Below are 15118 nucleotides of genomic sequence, written 5' to 3'. Positions count from 1 at the left end.
TATTCATGGATTACTGTTATAATGGAAGCTACTTTCCTCTTTTTCTAATTAATCTCAAAGTAAAGGGTGTCGCTGTCCCATTTGATAATAAATAGTAAAAAAAAAAGATGGTCCCATCCCATAAGATAAAAGGCAAAAGGTGTTATGCAGGGCGGCTGGGAATGGTGCACGACCGTGCTTGCAATCTTGGATGAGGATGAGGAAGTCATGTATTGTATACGGTCATGTCCATCCAATGGTTGAAATATGATCAATCATATACCATACACAGCTCTCTCCCCGATAAGATAATGCAATTTACAAGAATTTCTTTTTAGTTAGGGACTGAGGACTTAATGGGTTTCCACTTTCTACTCTTACACACACACACACACACACACACACTACAGCTCATGTGAGTATGTCACCATGTGTAGTTGTTTTTCTCTGATATCTCTTTTCTTCATATTCCATCCATATAGGCTCCTCTTTTGCAAATTGCAAGTGCCTTTTGGGTAGTCACAATCTTCTGAGCTTCTCCTTCCATCCCATATTCTTTTCTTCCTCAGCTCAACATTAAGTGGGTCGCTAGCTCTCTCTCTCTCCATGGCTAGTGTGGATGTTGTCCCAGATCACAGTTCCGATGAGGTAAGGAACTATCATTTCTTTACTATGCGCTGCGCTTGGTTGAAGCAAAAAGATTGGGTATTAGAAACTCGTCTATCTCTGCAAGAGAGATAATACGTGTTTGGGTTATGGAGGAGGAAAACGCTGAAACTTGATGGTTTCACTGTCACTGCTTATGATTCTACTCTTTTGTGTTTTAGTCTTCTTCTTAGGACTAATCTTTCTTCTTTTTCTATGTTTTTCTATGTCTCGAACAAGGAATTTTAGTTATCTGCGAATTTGCTCTCTGTTTTTTCTTTTTTTCTTTTTTTTGTTTTTGTTTTTGTTTTAAATATCGAAACGAAGCGTTTTGGGATAGATCTTAATTCAGAAGATATCCGGTATTGAAGTTATGTGAAGAGCAATATATAATCATCAGAAGTGGTTACAGTTATTGGTTAACACAATATGGATTCATGTTTGATGATCTTATTAATTTCTTTTTTCTTCTTCTTAATTTTCCATTCAAAACACACGTAGTCTTTTTTAGTAATCGTTGGAAGAATTAATGCGTGAAATATCTTGTAGTATTTAAAATCGCCCCAAGAGTTCATAATTCTTGGCATATGCATGAAAGGACTCATGAATCATGATCGGTCTTTTTAGTCAAAAAACCACTGGGTGTCTCAAGAAACAGTTTTCCTGGTGGCTATGTATGAAGATTCTTTTAAATCCATTAATACCTATTTTGTTAACTAAAAGTAGATTCAAGCAGAGCCTACAGAGCAGCGGCTATTTTCCTTTTTTAAGTATTTTTACCAGTAAAGGCTGGTGGAGTTCCCAAAGAGAGCACTGAATATAAGGTTTTTTTTTGTTTGTTTTTACTCCTATGACCATCTAACAATTGTATAGAACCTCTATAAGGCATTAGTAACACTACAAGTTTTTTGTTTATAATCGGCTCGGGATGATCTGGTTACTGTATTTCAGGGTAGTGTTTCATGAGTTAACACACCAAAACTAGGATGATCAAAAGTTTCATTTTCTATTAATACATGAGATTATTTTTTTTGTTTAATTAATTTTCTCAGTAACACATGATGAAGCTGCAATATGGAGTTCATGAGCTTCAAATGTAAAACTTGTAAAGACTTAAGTTTTTCAGTTAGTTCGTTGTTAATCATTATTTGTAAACCTATTGGAGATTTATTTAGTGCTCATCTAACCTAGGCATCTCTTTTGTTTTTTTCCATTGTTGGTAGCACATTTAATGGAGATTTATTTTCCATTGTTGGTAGAACCTTCTTAGTTCTTACAGTTTTTTCAAACCATTCTTCCTCCCTTTTTAATGTGTATGATTAGTTCTATTCTTGACTTCTTTTGGGTTGTTTCTGATTGATTTGAATTATTGCAGCAAATTGAGAAGAAGGAAAATGAAGAACTAAAGACTGCTGAACACTGGGTTATTCCTCCATCCGATGAAAATAAAGTGATTGATGGAGAAAAAAAGGCCAAAGCTGAGGAATCTGTAAGTGTCAAGGTACCTATTGAATCAGAGGAAGAAGTAGCAAATACACAGATTGTGCCCCCTGTGCTTACAGATGCTGAAAGAGTTGATAAGCTTGATGAAGCCCCTGATTCAGATGTTCCAGTTACAGATGAATCAAAAGTGGGAGTAACTCCTGATTCAAAACCAGATATATCCTCTGTTCCAGGATCTGTTGTTGAGGCTGTTGAAAAAGAAACTGAGGATTTAGCAAAGATACCAGATGTTACTGAATCATCGATTGAAGCCGTAGAGAAACCAGTGGAACACTTGGAAAAATCTCCTACAAGAGATTCAGACTCTGAAGTGGGAAAAGAGCCAGAAGAAGTTTCTGTGGAGGAGCTTAAAATGGTAGAAAAACCAGAATCAGTTGTGGAAGTGACAAAGAAACAACAAGAACAGTCTGAACAATTTGAGGAAAAGTCTCAGATGCTTCAGCCTAAGGAGAGCGTGGATAGAGATATCACCATTGATGGAGGGACTGAAGTTGATGAGTCCTTGTATGAAGACGTTACCATTCTGGAACCTATAATGGTAGAAAAGGCAGAATCAGTTGTTCAGGTGGTAGGAAAACCCGAAGAGGCTGGAGAGGCTGAGGAGAAATCTGTGATGCTTAAGCCAAAAGAAAGTATCGATAATGATAAAGGAAAAGATAAAGAGACTCAGGCAGACGAGTCCTTGAAGAAAGAAGTTTCTGTAGTAGAACCGAAAACACTAGAAAAGTCAGGATCAATTGATGAGATGGGAGGAAAACCACATGAACAGGCTGAAGAAGTTGAGAAGAAATCTGAGATGCTTAAGCCTAAGGAGTGCATTGACAGTGACGCAACAAAAGATGAAGCAACCTCAATTGATATGGTCAAGAAGTCTACTGAGCCCTTGAAGGAAGAAGAGGTCACAAAAGATCAGGACCTTGCTGCATCTGAATCAGATACTGTTGCTTGTGCTGGTCAGGAAGCAGAATCTGGTCTGAAAGATGGAATGAGATCTGTTACTCCCGATGTAGTAGAAAATGTTTGTGTTGATGATACTGAGAAAGAAGTTGGGGTTGATGAGGAGAAGACAGCTGTGCAAGCGGGGGATTGCGAAGCAAATAAGGAAGAGAAAGTTGTGAACATTGAAGAGAGCAAAGACAAGGATATGAAAATAGAGGAGCTGACCCAACCTGAGCAAACAGAGACCATTGAAGAAAAGGAAGCAACGGATATGAAAATTGACGAGAATGAAGAAAATAATGTCAAAAAAGAGGACTTGATGCTTCCCAAGCCAATAGAAACCAAGGATGTGGATGGCTCCTATGCGGCTACTGAAGCTGCTGAAAAATCTTCTGAGGAACAGGGTGCTTCTAGAGATGTTGAAATGGTCATTGAAGAGAAGAAAGAGCAAGATGCCAGAGTTGATACACCAGACTTAAATGGAAAAGTGGATGTGGTAGATACTAATGTTGTCAATGAACCCACTGCAGAGTCCAAAGAGTTAGAGTTTGAAGGGAAGGTGGAGGAAGCTATACAGTCCTGTGTAGATAATGTGGATAAAAGAGAAGTGGTGGCGGAGGAAACCACAAAATCTGGTGCTCCAAATATGGAAGTATCCAAAATTGAGGATAACTCAAAAACAGATCAGGAACCTCCTAAACAAGAAGTTTCAGTGAAGCCCTCTCAAAAACAATCTAATAACATCATATCAAAGGTGAAGCAGTCAATTGTGAAGGTCAAGAAGGCAATCATTGGGAAATCTCCAAGCTCAAAAACCCTCTCTTCTGAAGCCAAGGGTGATATACAAGTTAAATAATGGACAAGGGCTGAGGGAAGCTTCTATTTGAATTGCCAAATGTGTTTTCTTCTGGTGATTGGAGTGTCATAGATGCTGTAAATGTCAAGTTTGCTGTGTCTTCCATCGGGTGCCCGTGGGATGGCAAGTGGGTGTATATAAAAGGTATGGGGCCCTGAACTAGCTCTGTCTGTGTGTGAGGATTTTGATGGTTTTCTGTTCCTATTTATTGTAGCTGTAAGTATTGCTTGTATTCATTGGTGTTTTGTTTTGATCAGTACTTATGGCGTTTGTGACGCATCAGATATTTCGCAACTGATCTATTGATGTATGTTTTTAGTATTGAAGTTGTGATTAATAATTTGATATTATTCTTTTACCATGTTAGTTCATTTGTAGCATGGTTTCCCAACTACGGACACTTCTCTTTGTGCTCAAATGTCCATCTTTTCTTGAGGAGAATTTGTCGTAGATATTACACATCCCCACGTAAGGGATGAATTGGGTTGTGTAATTCTTGAAGGAGCAACAACAAATATCCCGGCACCAAAAACCAACCTGATATAATGGTCACAGACATTAACTCTTCCAGAATAAACCATGAGTTTGGACAATACTCACTGTGTTGGGTCTTGGTGGACAGCTCTATATGGGTATTAGATATGTTTTAAAAAAAAAAAAACACGACTGTAAATGATATGACATGTAACAAATCCATACAGAAACATATCTATCCAATCATCAGAATCATCACATAATTATGCCACATGGCTCAAAATAGTGGAACTTTATGCTTAATTGCTTATCATAAGAGGAGGCCATGTAATCGAAAATATCTCATTTACAGGCATGCTAAACTTGTATGAAATTAGGAAGGGAACAAAATGCTTGAGGGAGGAGAATGTATTCAAAGTCGGTTAAGGTCTTCAGAGAACTGTAAGGCTAAACTGTGGCTGCAGAGTTGGGCTGTCTACTGTTGTGTGCTTATACTCTGGGAAGAGATATAGGGAAACTCTGAAGAATCATTACAATTGTGAAATGCCATCTTCGCTGCCAACATTGCAAAGTTCTGTCCAATGCATGCTCTGGTAGTAATCATGAATACAAGTAGGGTTTTTGGGTGCCAATAAGCAAGTAGAGCTTCTAGGCCTCTGACACTGAAGGCGGTGAAGACTTCAAGCCAAGGAATCTGGTTGGATATGATTTCTTGCCTCGTAGAAGTCAACTTTTAATAGTCTATAAGCAGAATCCAATCCGGAGTCCTCCATACCATAGACAGTCCAATCACACAGAAGACAACCAAAAAGCAGCAAAGACTAACATGTTAAAGTACGTGAAAAGAAAGAAACGGATATTTGGCAAAATGAAAAGTACTATATGCAAGTCCGACACAAACTTCCTAGAGTGAAACCTTCTAGGCCCCTTTTTAATACCCAAACAAAATTGAACCTGTTTTCTCTCTTCCCTCTGCGAGTCGAGGGATTTGAAAGGTAAAACTGAAATTCGCCATCAATTGAAAACACCTTTCGAACTCTCGTTAATTACATGTTTCAGTTGGAGCATCTTATTCTTTGCCACCTGCATGCAAGGAATGAAAACATAGTCGCTTGCATTATCTTCAACAAACCATCCCAAGGAAAGAACTTTCTCCATTATCTAGCCTAGGTTAAGCGTACGGTGTAGACTTTTTTTATTTATTTTTATTTTGACAAAGGAAATTTATTGTAAGAACCTCAGATGGTGTAGACATCATAGGTAGACGATGGTCTACAAGACATAATGGCCAAAAAGAATCAGGCCACTTGGCTTACGAGTGGGAAGATCCACTGTATCAGACTTCAACGTCTGTATGATCACTGCAATGAGTATATTTCTTTCGATCTTCTAGAATCTGGATGCATGTTATGATACGGTGAATTGCTCAAGAAGGGCAAGTCTCTGTTATTGTGATTATCCAGAGAGGAAATGGGGAAGATATGTTATCATTCAGTTAATTGAATATTACTTTCATTAGGCACTTGTTATGACCATGTATTTTGTATGATGTTTCTGGACAGCCGACAGGATGGTTAGCAATTACACCTGGTAAACTATAAACTATATATCATCCCAAAAGCATGCTTCCTCTTTGAGTCTTCCAGCAATAAATTTCTTTGTTACTACTCAATTATCAATTAAAAAGGAACATTTACTTGCCTTGTGGATGGTAGTGATTCTCCTCTCAACCTCACCAAGCTGGGCCTCTATTGCTTCTTCCACTTGCAAGAGAAGCTTTTGATGTGATTCCCCTGAATCAATAAAGCAGATCAGTAAAAATAGAAAAAGAATGGAAATAAAAGGGTTAATTTTTTTTTTGACATGGAGGTAGATCATAGTTGGATGCATGCCTTTGATCGGCATCATACATCCCAAGTTCTGCCATTTGCTTAACTAAGGAAATATCCAAGAAAATTTGGGACCTTAGGAAGGGGGAGCTGTAGGATGTAGGGGCTAGCAGGTCTCACATCTCATCACACATTTGGTTTTTTTGGGGGGGCCAGCGTACCCAACAACAATGGCACATGACAAAGCATAAGGAGAACTGCAAGGTCTAGCAGGTCTCACATCCCAGCACACCCCCCCCCCCCCCACCTTTTTTTTGTCAGTCTAACTAACAATGCCACATGGGATTTTAACTACAATTAGAGAAGGCAACAAAAACAACTACAATTAGGGAAGGGAGATGTTGCCTTAAAAAATATGGTGAACAGAACGGCTGCACTCTGTTGACAGAATACCAACCAACTGCACTAACAATTGCCTTCACCACCATTTTGTTTCACCAGTACTTACAAATGAGTGGAGAGGATTTGGGGGCAGAGGGGTCAGGCAGCATGGATGGCTACAATGATCTTGTGCAGCCATGCATCGAGTGTGCAAGAGTGTTAAAAGAGCCATGGTTTTGACCAAATTATGATCTACGTCAGGTGAAAGAAAAGGTTTACATCCACTTTTATCACAATTGAAAATAGCCGGTAAAACAAAGCAAGGGATTTGGGGTGTGAGATCCACTGGTTCCTGCAGCTCCCCTCTCTGCCAAAATTATCTTTAAATCATACAGTAAATAATTTTGTAATATGTATTATAGTAACAAGTAACTACGCTGCATTCCCCGTGGACCTGAAACAACGAATTGCCAGGAATCTATCTATTGCAGCAAAATTATTATAATATCACCGCACCCTGCTGATGATGGCATCATGACAATCCAGAACTTATTCTCCGATCTCCTCCCAGTCTCGGGGGTATGCCTCAGGCTAAGGGAATTCAGGGTCTGAGTTGTGAGATCCCACTTAGGATATTGACACTCCGATAAAAAACAAGGGGAACCTTTCTCTCCCTCCCTTCCGGCCTTCCCCAGAGAAAAATTAAAAAGAAAACGACTGATAACCCCTTGGACCACGACCTCTTTTTGATGAACCCCCATTGAAATAGATTGAAAATGTTGGATTTTATCTTTTTTTTTTAATAAACGGTGATGCGATGGTTTCAAATTCGATCTAGATAGGGGAAATAATCATACTTTGCTTCTTTGCAGCTCCTTTTAAGTCCATCTTATAGGCTTCCAGCTCTTCAAGTGTGCTCCTGGAGTCCTGGAGATGCTGGTTAACCTCTTCCTTGAACTTGTCCTGTATAACCTTCAGTCTTTCTTGTTGCTCTGAATCAAAACTTAATAAAGCGTCAGAATTAGATTCATCCCACACCACCTCTTTTTCACCCATCTACTCCTGTATCTACACCCACCCGTTGTCGAGTAAAAGCATTCTCCGTCGAAGTCAATTGGACAATGGACACATGGCATATTTAATATTTTGGTCAAAAGCCCTAGGTGAAGTTGAAGTAATACCTTGGAATCTCGTTTCCAGGCGTTTCCTCTTAGTCTTACCAAGGCTTGTGAACTTCCCTCTGGAACAAATACAGTAAAGAAAATGGAATTAAGGAGCATCCCTATCTATTTGTTTCTTGAATTGATAGAAAGCATTGAACTTGGGTCACATACACGTCTGCCTGAATCTGAGACTCGACGTTCTGTAGCTGCAACTGTATCCGCTCAGCAACAGATGCCAGTATCTGAGAGCATTTCTTGCTTGTCTGCAACTTCACTTTGGATTTAAATCTCTCTAAAGATAGAGCAAAAAGAGCAACAGTCCTGATAGATTGTAAGAAGGAAAAACAATTAAAGTCAACCAAACACCATACTAAGGTATAAAAAATTTGGAATCAGCCACGTAGGGTTGATTTATCTGAATGATAAAGTTGTTTATTTAGCTCAAGGTAGGAAAAACCTCTCCAAGCCATCCTCATAGTTTTGGTCAGAAGGTCCCTGGACCCCATTATTTTTCTCTTCAGTCCCTGTGAAGTTTATGGAGATGCAGAGAAGAGCTTTGATACAAAGGAAAACAGACTACAGCTGGTACCGATGCAAGGGCAAGAGGAAGATACTGATAAAAAAAAAACTACTAAATGTGTACCTTCCGGGGGTGTTGAGGTGGGGTCGATTTCACAGATTTTAATACCTTCCTGGTCACGACGTCTCTTATTTGCATTAAGCATGACTGGTGGTTTTTCAGGCCTACCTGGAGACCATCTATCTGTTGGCCTGCAACCTGCACATGACCACTAGAAACACGGAATAAGTATAATCATTCATTTTTCCTGTTTCCTTTTTATTGGAAGAAACATAAGATGGTGCTACCATATACAAGCCAGAATATGTAGCCACCAACTAATCACATCAATTCAGTTAACCAGCCCTATAGCTCAAAACTGTATCAGCTAGATGAAATTTTTTATGGCAGGGTATTATAATTGTTGTTGTTGTTATTATTATAATTAGAAGTGTTGTTGTTGTTGTTATCATGATTCACTAATTCACTAATCAGTGGACATTAGTGTTGCAAGTAAAATTAAAATATTGAACTGCTATATTGTCGGACATCAGGTGGATAGTGAGATTATCAGACCAGTCTAGATTATAACACAGCCAGGAGGCAGCATCAAAAACAAACTGCACAGCACTGGTCTTAGAGCTGGTAGAACATGGCTTCTTCAGAGAGCATGTAGGCTTCTTAGACACTCCTTGAATTTGCTGTGTAATACATGCAGACAGGCAGATCCTATGGTTGTTAGTACCATGCTTTTCACACACACGAGTATGATGAACATAGTACAAAAACCAAATCGAAATATGATCCGTGTCCATTTCATGTAAGTTTGTATCATTCCAAATATAATACTAGCCTAAATTCATCCAAACTCGACCCATTCTAATCTTTTCAAGTTCTGCCATGATTTACATTCCCCCCACCCCCCGAAAAAAAAAAAAGAGAAAAAGGTTCTGCATGATTTTAGTGAAATCTCAACTCTAGGAAATTTCAAAATGCATGAGTATGATCAAAATCCAGCCAAATTGGCCGTTGAAATATTGAAGTGCATGTAGAAAAGTAGCGAACATTCACACTTGGTGCCAGAGGTGAATGGGAAGCTCATAGTGAATCTCCAAAGAAAAGCAACATCAAAATGTTGTCAAGTTTTGCAGACTCAGTGCCAGAGATTTCAATGGCGTGGACCCCAGCTTGGTCAGACCACGATAACCAGCATGCAGCCCCTATTTGACTAAGGAGCCTGGCCATAGCCAGTGACTAGCTTTGTCAGTCAAGCTCAGTAACGATTCACAAAAACAAATGCAGTTGATCCAATGAATTTCACCATGATGTTTATCAAAAACAAGAACCTTGCAATCTACTGGAAGGTTTTTCCCTTCTTTTTGATACTTTTGAAATACAATAGGGTCTTTCTCTGGTTAGATGAAGCAATACATAGTAAGACCAGAAAAAAATTGATGCTTAAATTCCAAAAGAAGCTGGCTAAATTTCTATGTACCCGTAACAATTTGAGATGGGATAAGTGATTAAAAAGTGACGACAAATAAGGACATGAAGTATAGAAATAACAATTTGGATGTGCTAGAAGCCTGGAATGGTGTTGCTAACTCTTCAATTGGTTGTTTAGGTTTATGTTAAGTTGGGAACAAATAAAAGGGTGTGTGGGCAGGGGGGAGAAGCCTTAATTAATCCTAACATTCTCTAAGGCAACTTATTTTGTTATATCCTACTTCTTTTTATGGAGTTCCATTATGCAGGTATGAAAACTGTATTTGCATAGATGATTGCACATGGATGGATGGTTTATAACCTTTAGTGATGGGCAAATCTTCTTCCAAGCTTGCAGCATCCTGTTCTTCAGATGACTGAGAAAGCTGAAATTCAGCACCATTTTCTCCCATGGTAGGAAAGGATTCCCTGATAGATGACTTTTTAAGCTCTCCGGTATCATGCTGAAAGATTAATAAAGAAAGAACAAAAGCATAAAAAAGACAAAGTACAATTTAGCTATTAATGATGAATCCTGCAAAGAAATTATGGATACAGAGGATTCTGATTGCTCATTCAATGCAAGAGAACTTCGTTTTGAGGCCCACAAAGTCCTCAGGCTACAGCAACCTTCTACCATAGTTCTTCTCTCAGCTTGTGCAGAAATGCAGACATCCTGATTCATCGGTTCACTTGCTGGTGACGATGGTTTTATTCCAAACATTGAAGTGTGAAAATCATCTTTTAGAATATTCTTCTTTGATGATGGGCTTCGTAGACCTTCTTGATGCTGTGCATTCTTTGGTGATGGGGGACTGTTAATTTTTTCTTGTTGATTTGTCTTCTTCCTCATAGGAGGAAAATGGAGATGATCATCTAGGAATCCACTCTTTGTTTGAAGGGAGTCTCTGTTATTCTGAGGAGGGCAACCATGAGTACTTTCTATGCCAGTAGTACATGGCAGCGTCCTCTCAGCTGGGAGTGTTGTTGTCCTATCAGTGCTTTGCAGACATTTGGTTTTATTCTGAAGACGATTATGAGAAGCATCCTTTTGATTTCTATGAATCATTGTCCTCTTCACTGGAGGTGGTGTTTTTCTCCTGTCAGTGCCGCACAGGATATCTCTCTCAGACTCGGAGGGATCATCCTCAGAACCTTCCATCTTACCATTTGACATCATCCTCTCTGATCTAGGTGGTGTTTCCCTATCATTGGCTGGCAGACTCATGTCTTTCTCAGCTGGAGGTGGTGTTTTTCTCATGTCAGCAGCCCGCAGATCCTTACTGTCAGCCTGCGGAGAGGAAACATGAGAACCTTCAATTCTACCATGCAATATCATCCTCTTTGCTGCCAGTGGTGTTTTTCTCCTATCAATGACTTGCAGAACCATATCTGGGTTATCCTTTTTGGGGAGGTAAATCGTCTGTGGTGCAAGTCTGCTATGCTTTCTCTCATTGTTCTTCCTCCCAAGCATAGAAGAACTTCCATCAACAGTCCCGCACAATCTTGTAGACCATCCTTCTGCATCATCAAAAGAGAAAATGTTCTTTTGATATTTACCCCTATGGCTCAAGGAAGGTGGTGCATGTCCTCCATTGTTAACCTTGTGCTGCAACTTCAGTTGCACCGCAGCTGGAGCTTTTTTTCGAGTTGAAGAACGAGTAACTGGTCTCCTGCTAGTTTGATTGGTGCTTTGAGTATCAGTTTCTATTGTATCTGACAGCTGTCTTAGCTTCACAGCTTTGTTACCCTTTTCGTCCAAATGACCAACTGACTTTGAATTCTTTCCACCCATTTCAAGAATCTGGGACTGAGATGCTGGAATCTGCTCAATGGGCAAAAGAATGGACTCTAACATCTGCCTTGTATCTGAGTTGTGTTCTGGCTTGACAACATTATTGCCCTTTTGGTTCAAATGTCTAACTGGCTTTTTATTGTCCACACCCACCTCAGGAGTCTGAGCAGGAGTACCTGGATTTTGTTCATTTGGAGAAGGATCAGTCCCTAATATCTCCCAAAGCTTCATTCTTAGATCTTCATTGCTTCTCTTTGCTGTTTTATCTGTTTCTCCCTTCACCGGTCCTCCATCTGGCACACAGACTTCCAGTGTAGCTGCAAATGCAGATTCTTCCACCCTTGCTGTGGTTCCATCATTTCCCAATGCCCTCCCATCAGTTACACTGTCCAGTTTCTTCCCCACTCCGTTGACTGAATGTAAAATTGAAGTCTGGTTTGCATAAAAATGAACTGTCATTTGTCCTCCATTTGCTTTGCTGAACTTTTTCTGTGTACCATTGGCAGACCGTAAAACTGAAGTTTGTTTAGCATAAAAGTTAACTGTCTTAGCAGTTGGTGTTTCTTGATGCAATGATCTTGTATTAATCCATGGGGAGACCTCCTGCAGAGGATCTGCTGCTTGCTTTCTTTCCATGGCAGTCACCATTCCTGACTTGTTTTTGTCTTCTGCCAGTTTTCCTCTGTTTGAAGTTACTTTTTCTGTATTCGACAGCGCAGACACTTTCTCCTCACCATCTCCAGTTCTTAGTTTCACAGTTTGATCTACCATAACTCCAATGGACATCTTTCTGGACTGGCTACAGGGATGATTATTGCTGCCAAAGCTCCGACAGGTGCTCCTTCGATCCTATAAATTGTTGCAGTGAATTAATTACTTAGGTTTATCGGAACATGCTATATGAGAAAGGGGGGGTGGGGGGACTTGCTCATAGCTAGTGAAAAAAGTGTGATTCATCCCCAAAAGGATAAAACAAAGACTGGAAGTATACTTAAAAGTGAAAGAGGAAAGTGCATTCACTGTATCATGCATCTACAGAGGTGTTATTTGAAATTTGGATACAGGGTGGAAGATTGGGCATTGTTTTCAGAAACAAAACAGTCAGTTGCAGCAATCTGACATTTCTGACCAACTGACCAGACCAGTCAAACAGCAATGTCCTTGTTTTCAGGTTCCCCATCAGAAGTTAAAACAGGTCAGTCTGGCTTTGTAGTTGATGTTCCCAATTTTCCAGCCATCTGGACATTTCATGAGAACAATACTTCTACACTTTGGTTGAGCAACATCAGCTACTCGTCTTATTCAATTACTTTGGGGCTCACTTTCCTCAGTTATTATGCCAGAATTTCTCAAGGCCTCCAAGTCATAGACTAGATTGGGCGTAAAATGTTAGGTCATTTTGGCTACAATCAATCACCATTTGGGCCCAAAATCTTCCAATTAGAAAGCATCTTATAGATTGTGATAGTCACTGCTTACATCTTGAAAATATGACCGTCTATCGGGCTCCATCTTTGTAATTCCAGTTAATTCAATGGAATGAGTGTTAGAAGCAGATGGAACCTGGAAAACAAAATAAAGATTTCACTAGTATCGATAGAATAAGTCGAATTATCAAAAACAAGCACAATTTTCCAACAGAACTGGATACTAGATGCGTGCAAACATAATAAACAGCCTGCAACCATCAAATTCTTGGTGGGGTTGAAAAACTCAAATTCTTGTCCTTAATCACATCGAGCATCTGAAACAACAAACGTTACAAATCTCTATTTCTGCAGATCTGATAATCTCATGCTCAATTTCCATAACCTACTTCTTTGTTTTCCAAGCTAATCATCCAGCGTCTCTAAAATTCTATCGTTTTCGTAGGATAGTTATCTACATAGGAAGCACGCCAAAAATATCATGAAATAAACAACGACAATCATCATAGAGAAACAGTTTGAGGAGAGATCGAGGCAGCTGGACTGAACAAAAATGACTCCACGTAAAGCAGGACTCAGAAGAAGGAACATTAAAAATGTACCAATTTCAAAGGAAGGAGAGTAGAGATTGAAGAAATTGTTCCCAATCCTGACCTTCGTGGGTGATCAGCAGAGCCATGCGGCAGCAGTTTCAGGCATATAGATGGATTAGGACTTTCGATCTGGAAGTTCTTTAATATCGATGAGCTTTTCACTGAAGTTATGGAGAATTTCACATATACGAAGAAAACTAGGGCTGCCTCAGGAGAGAGAGCGGCCTAAACGTTTTGGGAATTTGGAACCTTTCAAGGAGGCGAGGCGGGCAAATGCAGAAACAGCTCAACAGGGAATGGGCGGGAAAGAAGAGTAAAAAGAGTTTTAATAACGTAAATTTATCCTACCTCTTTTTCATTCTTCGTTGGAGTGTACGGCTCGTCATTATGCATGCGTATTGCGCAACCGCAGCTAATAGGAATTGGAACGGGAGAACCGCTTGATTTGAATCGCAATCGTATGATTATTTTAACACCTGGTGGATCGGACAATCCAGATCGCCCCGATTCACCCTCTTCCAGCAACTTAAACAGGCCCTCCATCCCTTTGTTCCGCCCAGTGAAACTATGAGATTTTGACTACTGCTCTATTCTTAGCATTCTTCATAGTGGCTAATTATATCAAATATCCTCCCAATATATTCCTAATGCATTTCCATTCATATTTATAGTTTTCCTACCACTATTATGGACCATCTCGTAGTCCTGAAATTTTAAACCTCAAAATCAAATTTGTCACTTTATTAGTAAACTATGTTTGGTACTGTCTATCAAAAAAAATTAGTTAAGTATGTTTGGAATTTTTTTATTTTTATTTGGGGGAAGTTTTCATACACGGCCGCGTAAGCATGCACGGTTGCATCCCCTCTCACAGAGAATTGGAAAAGTCATAAACCCCCACCCATTAATTAATGCCTTGAAACTCCCACCCTCTCACATGCACGACTGTGTTGTGTATGAAAACTTTCCCCTTTTTTAATTTTTGGGAAAAATTATTGCTACATTGCCCTTGTACAGATTCTGTTATACCCTTCTCTCTTAATAAATAATGTGACCCACATAACATTCTTTTCTATTCTAACTGGGTGGAGCCCACGTGGACCCCACATATTATGGATGATACCATTTTCCAACCCTTTGTAGGAAACTCTCCCCTTTTTTTTTGAAAGAAAAAAAAAAAAAAAAAACAAATGAATTAACAAGGTTCACTAGAAAGTCAGTAATAGTGTACTAATCTCACACCTCCACCTATTCGGCCTCACTCTTCCAACTAAGAAGCAACGAGCAAGAACTATTGAGTCCGGATCCTCTCCAGCACGTCAGTGAGTGCAGCGCATATTGGACTGTTGGAACTGTTCAACACGTGCCCCAAGGACAGCTCCAACCGTCCGATGCACCTTGCACTCACTGGCGCTAGAGAGGATTTTCTTGCAAGAATTACCACAGGACTAGTAGAACACTCAATAGAAAAGTTAGTGAAATTATTGTAC

At 39.6% G+C, this 15118-nt stretch overlaps 2 protein-coding genes across 3 annotated transcripts; one reads left to right on the top strand and one right to left on the bottom strand.

The window, feature by feature from the left end:
• The first annotated feature begins 563 nt into the window (after window positions 1-563).
• Window positions 564-4286, top strand: LOC122671204 (neurobeachin-like). Its single transcript, XM_043868310.1, has 2 exons — window positions 564-627; window positions 2000-4286. The coding sequence occupies exons 1-2, from the start codon at window positions 586-588 to the stop codon at window positions 3920-3922; spliced, it is 1965 nt and encodes a 654-aa protein (XP_043724245.1). The 5' UTR covers window positions 564-585; the 3' UTR covers window positions 3923-4286.
• Window positions 4287-5331: 1045 nt separating this feature from the next.
• On the bottom strand, window positions 5332-13880 carry LOC122670549 (meiosis-specific protein ASY3). Of its 2 annotated transcripts, XM_043867475.1 has the most exons (11): window positions 13638-13880; window positions 13088-13171; window positions 10370-12457; window positions 10136-10277; window positions 8413-8547; window positions 8227-8293; window positions 7941-8090; window positions 7788-7846; window positions 7464-7598; window positions 6098-6189; window positions 5332-5479 (listed from the first exon to the last, which is right to left on the bottom strand). In XM_043867475.1, exons 2-11 carry the CDS (start codon window positions 13118-13120, stop codon window positions 5411-5413), a joined length of 2970 nt encoding a protein of 989 aa, XP_043723410.1. In that variant the 5' UTR covers window positions 13121-13171; window positions 13638-13880; the 3' UTR covers window positions 5332-5410. The 2 variants fall into 2 exon arrangements, with proteins under 2 accessions (XP_043723410.1, XP_043723411.1); XM_043867476.1 differs by lacking the exons at window positions 5332-5479; window positions 6098-6189 and having other exon boundaries at window positions 7470-7609.
• Window positions 13881-15118: the final 1238 nt, after the last annotated feature.

Source organism: Telopea speciosissima, chromosome 8, assembly GCF_018873765.1.
Source record: "Telopea speciosissima isolate NSW1024214 ecotype Mountain lineage chromosome 8, Tspe_v1, whole genome shotgun sequence".
Lineage (NCBI taxonomy): Eukaryota > Viridiplantae > Streptophyta > Magnoliopsida > Proteales > Proteaceae > Telopea > Telopea speciosissima.
This window is presented reverse-complemented; position numbering and strand designations above follow the sequence as displayed.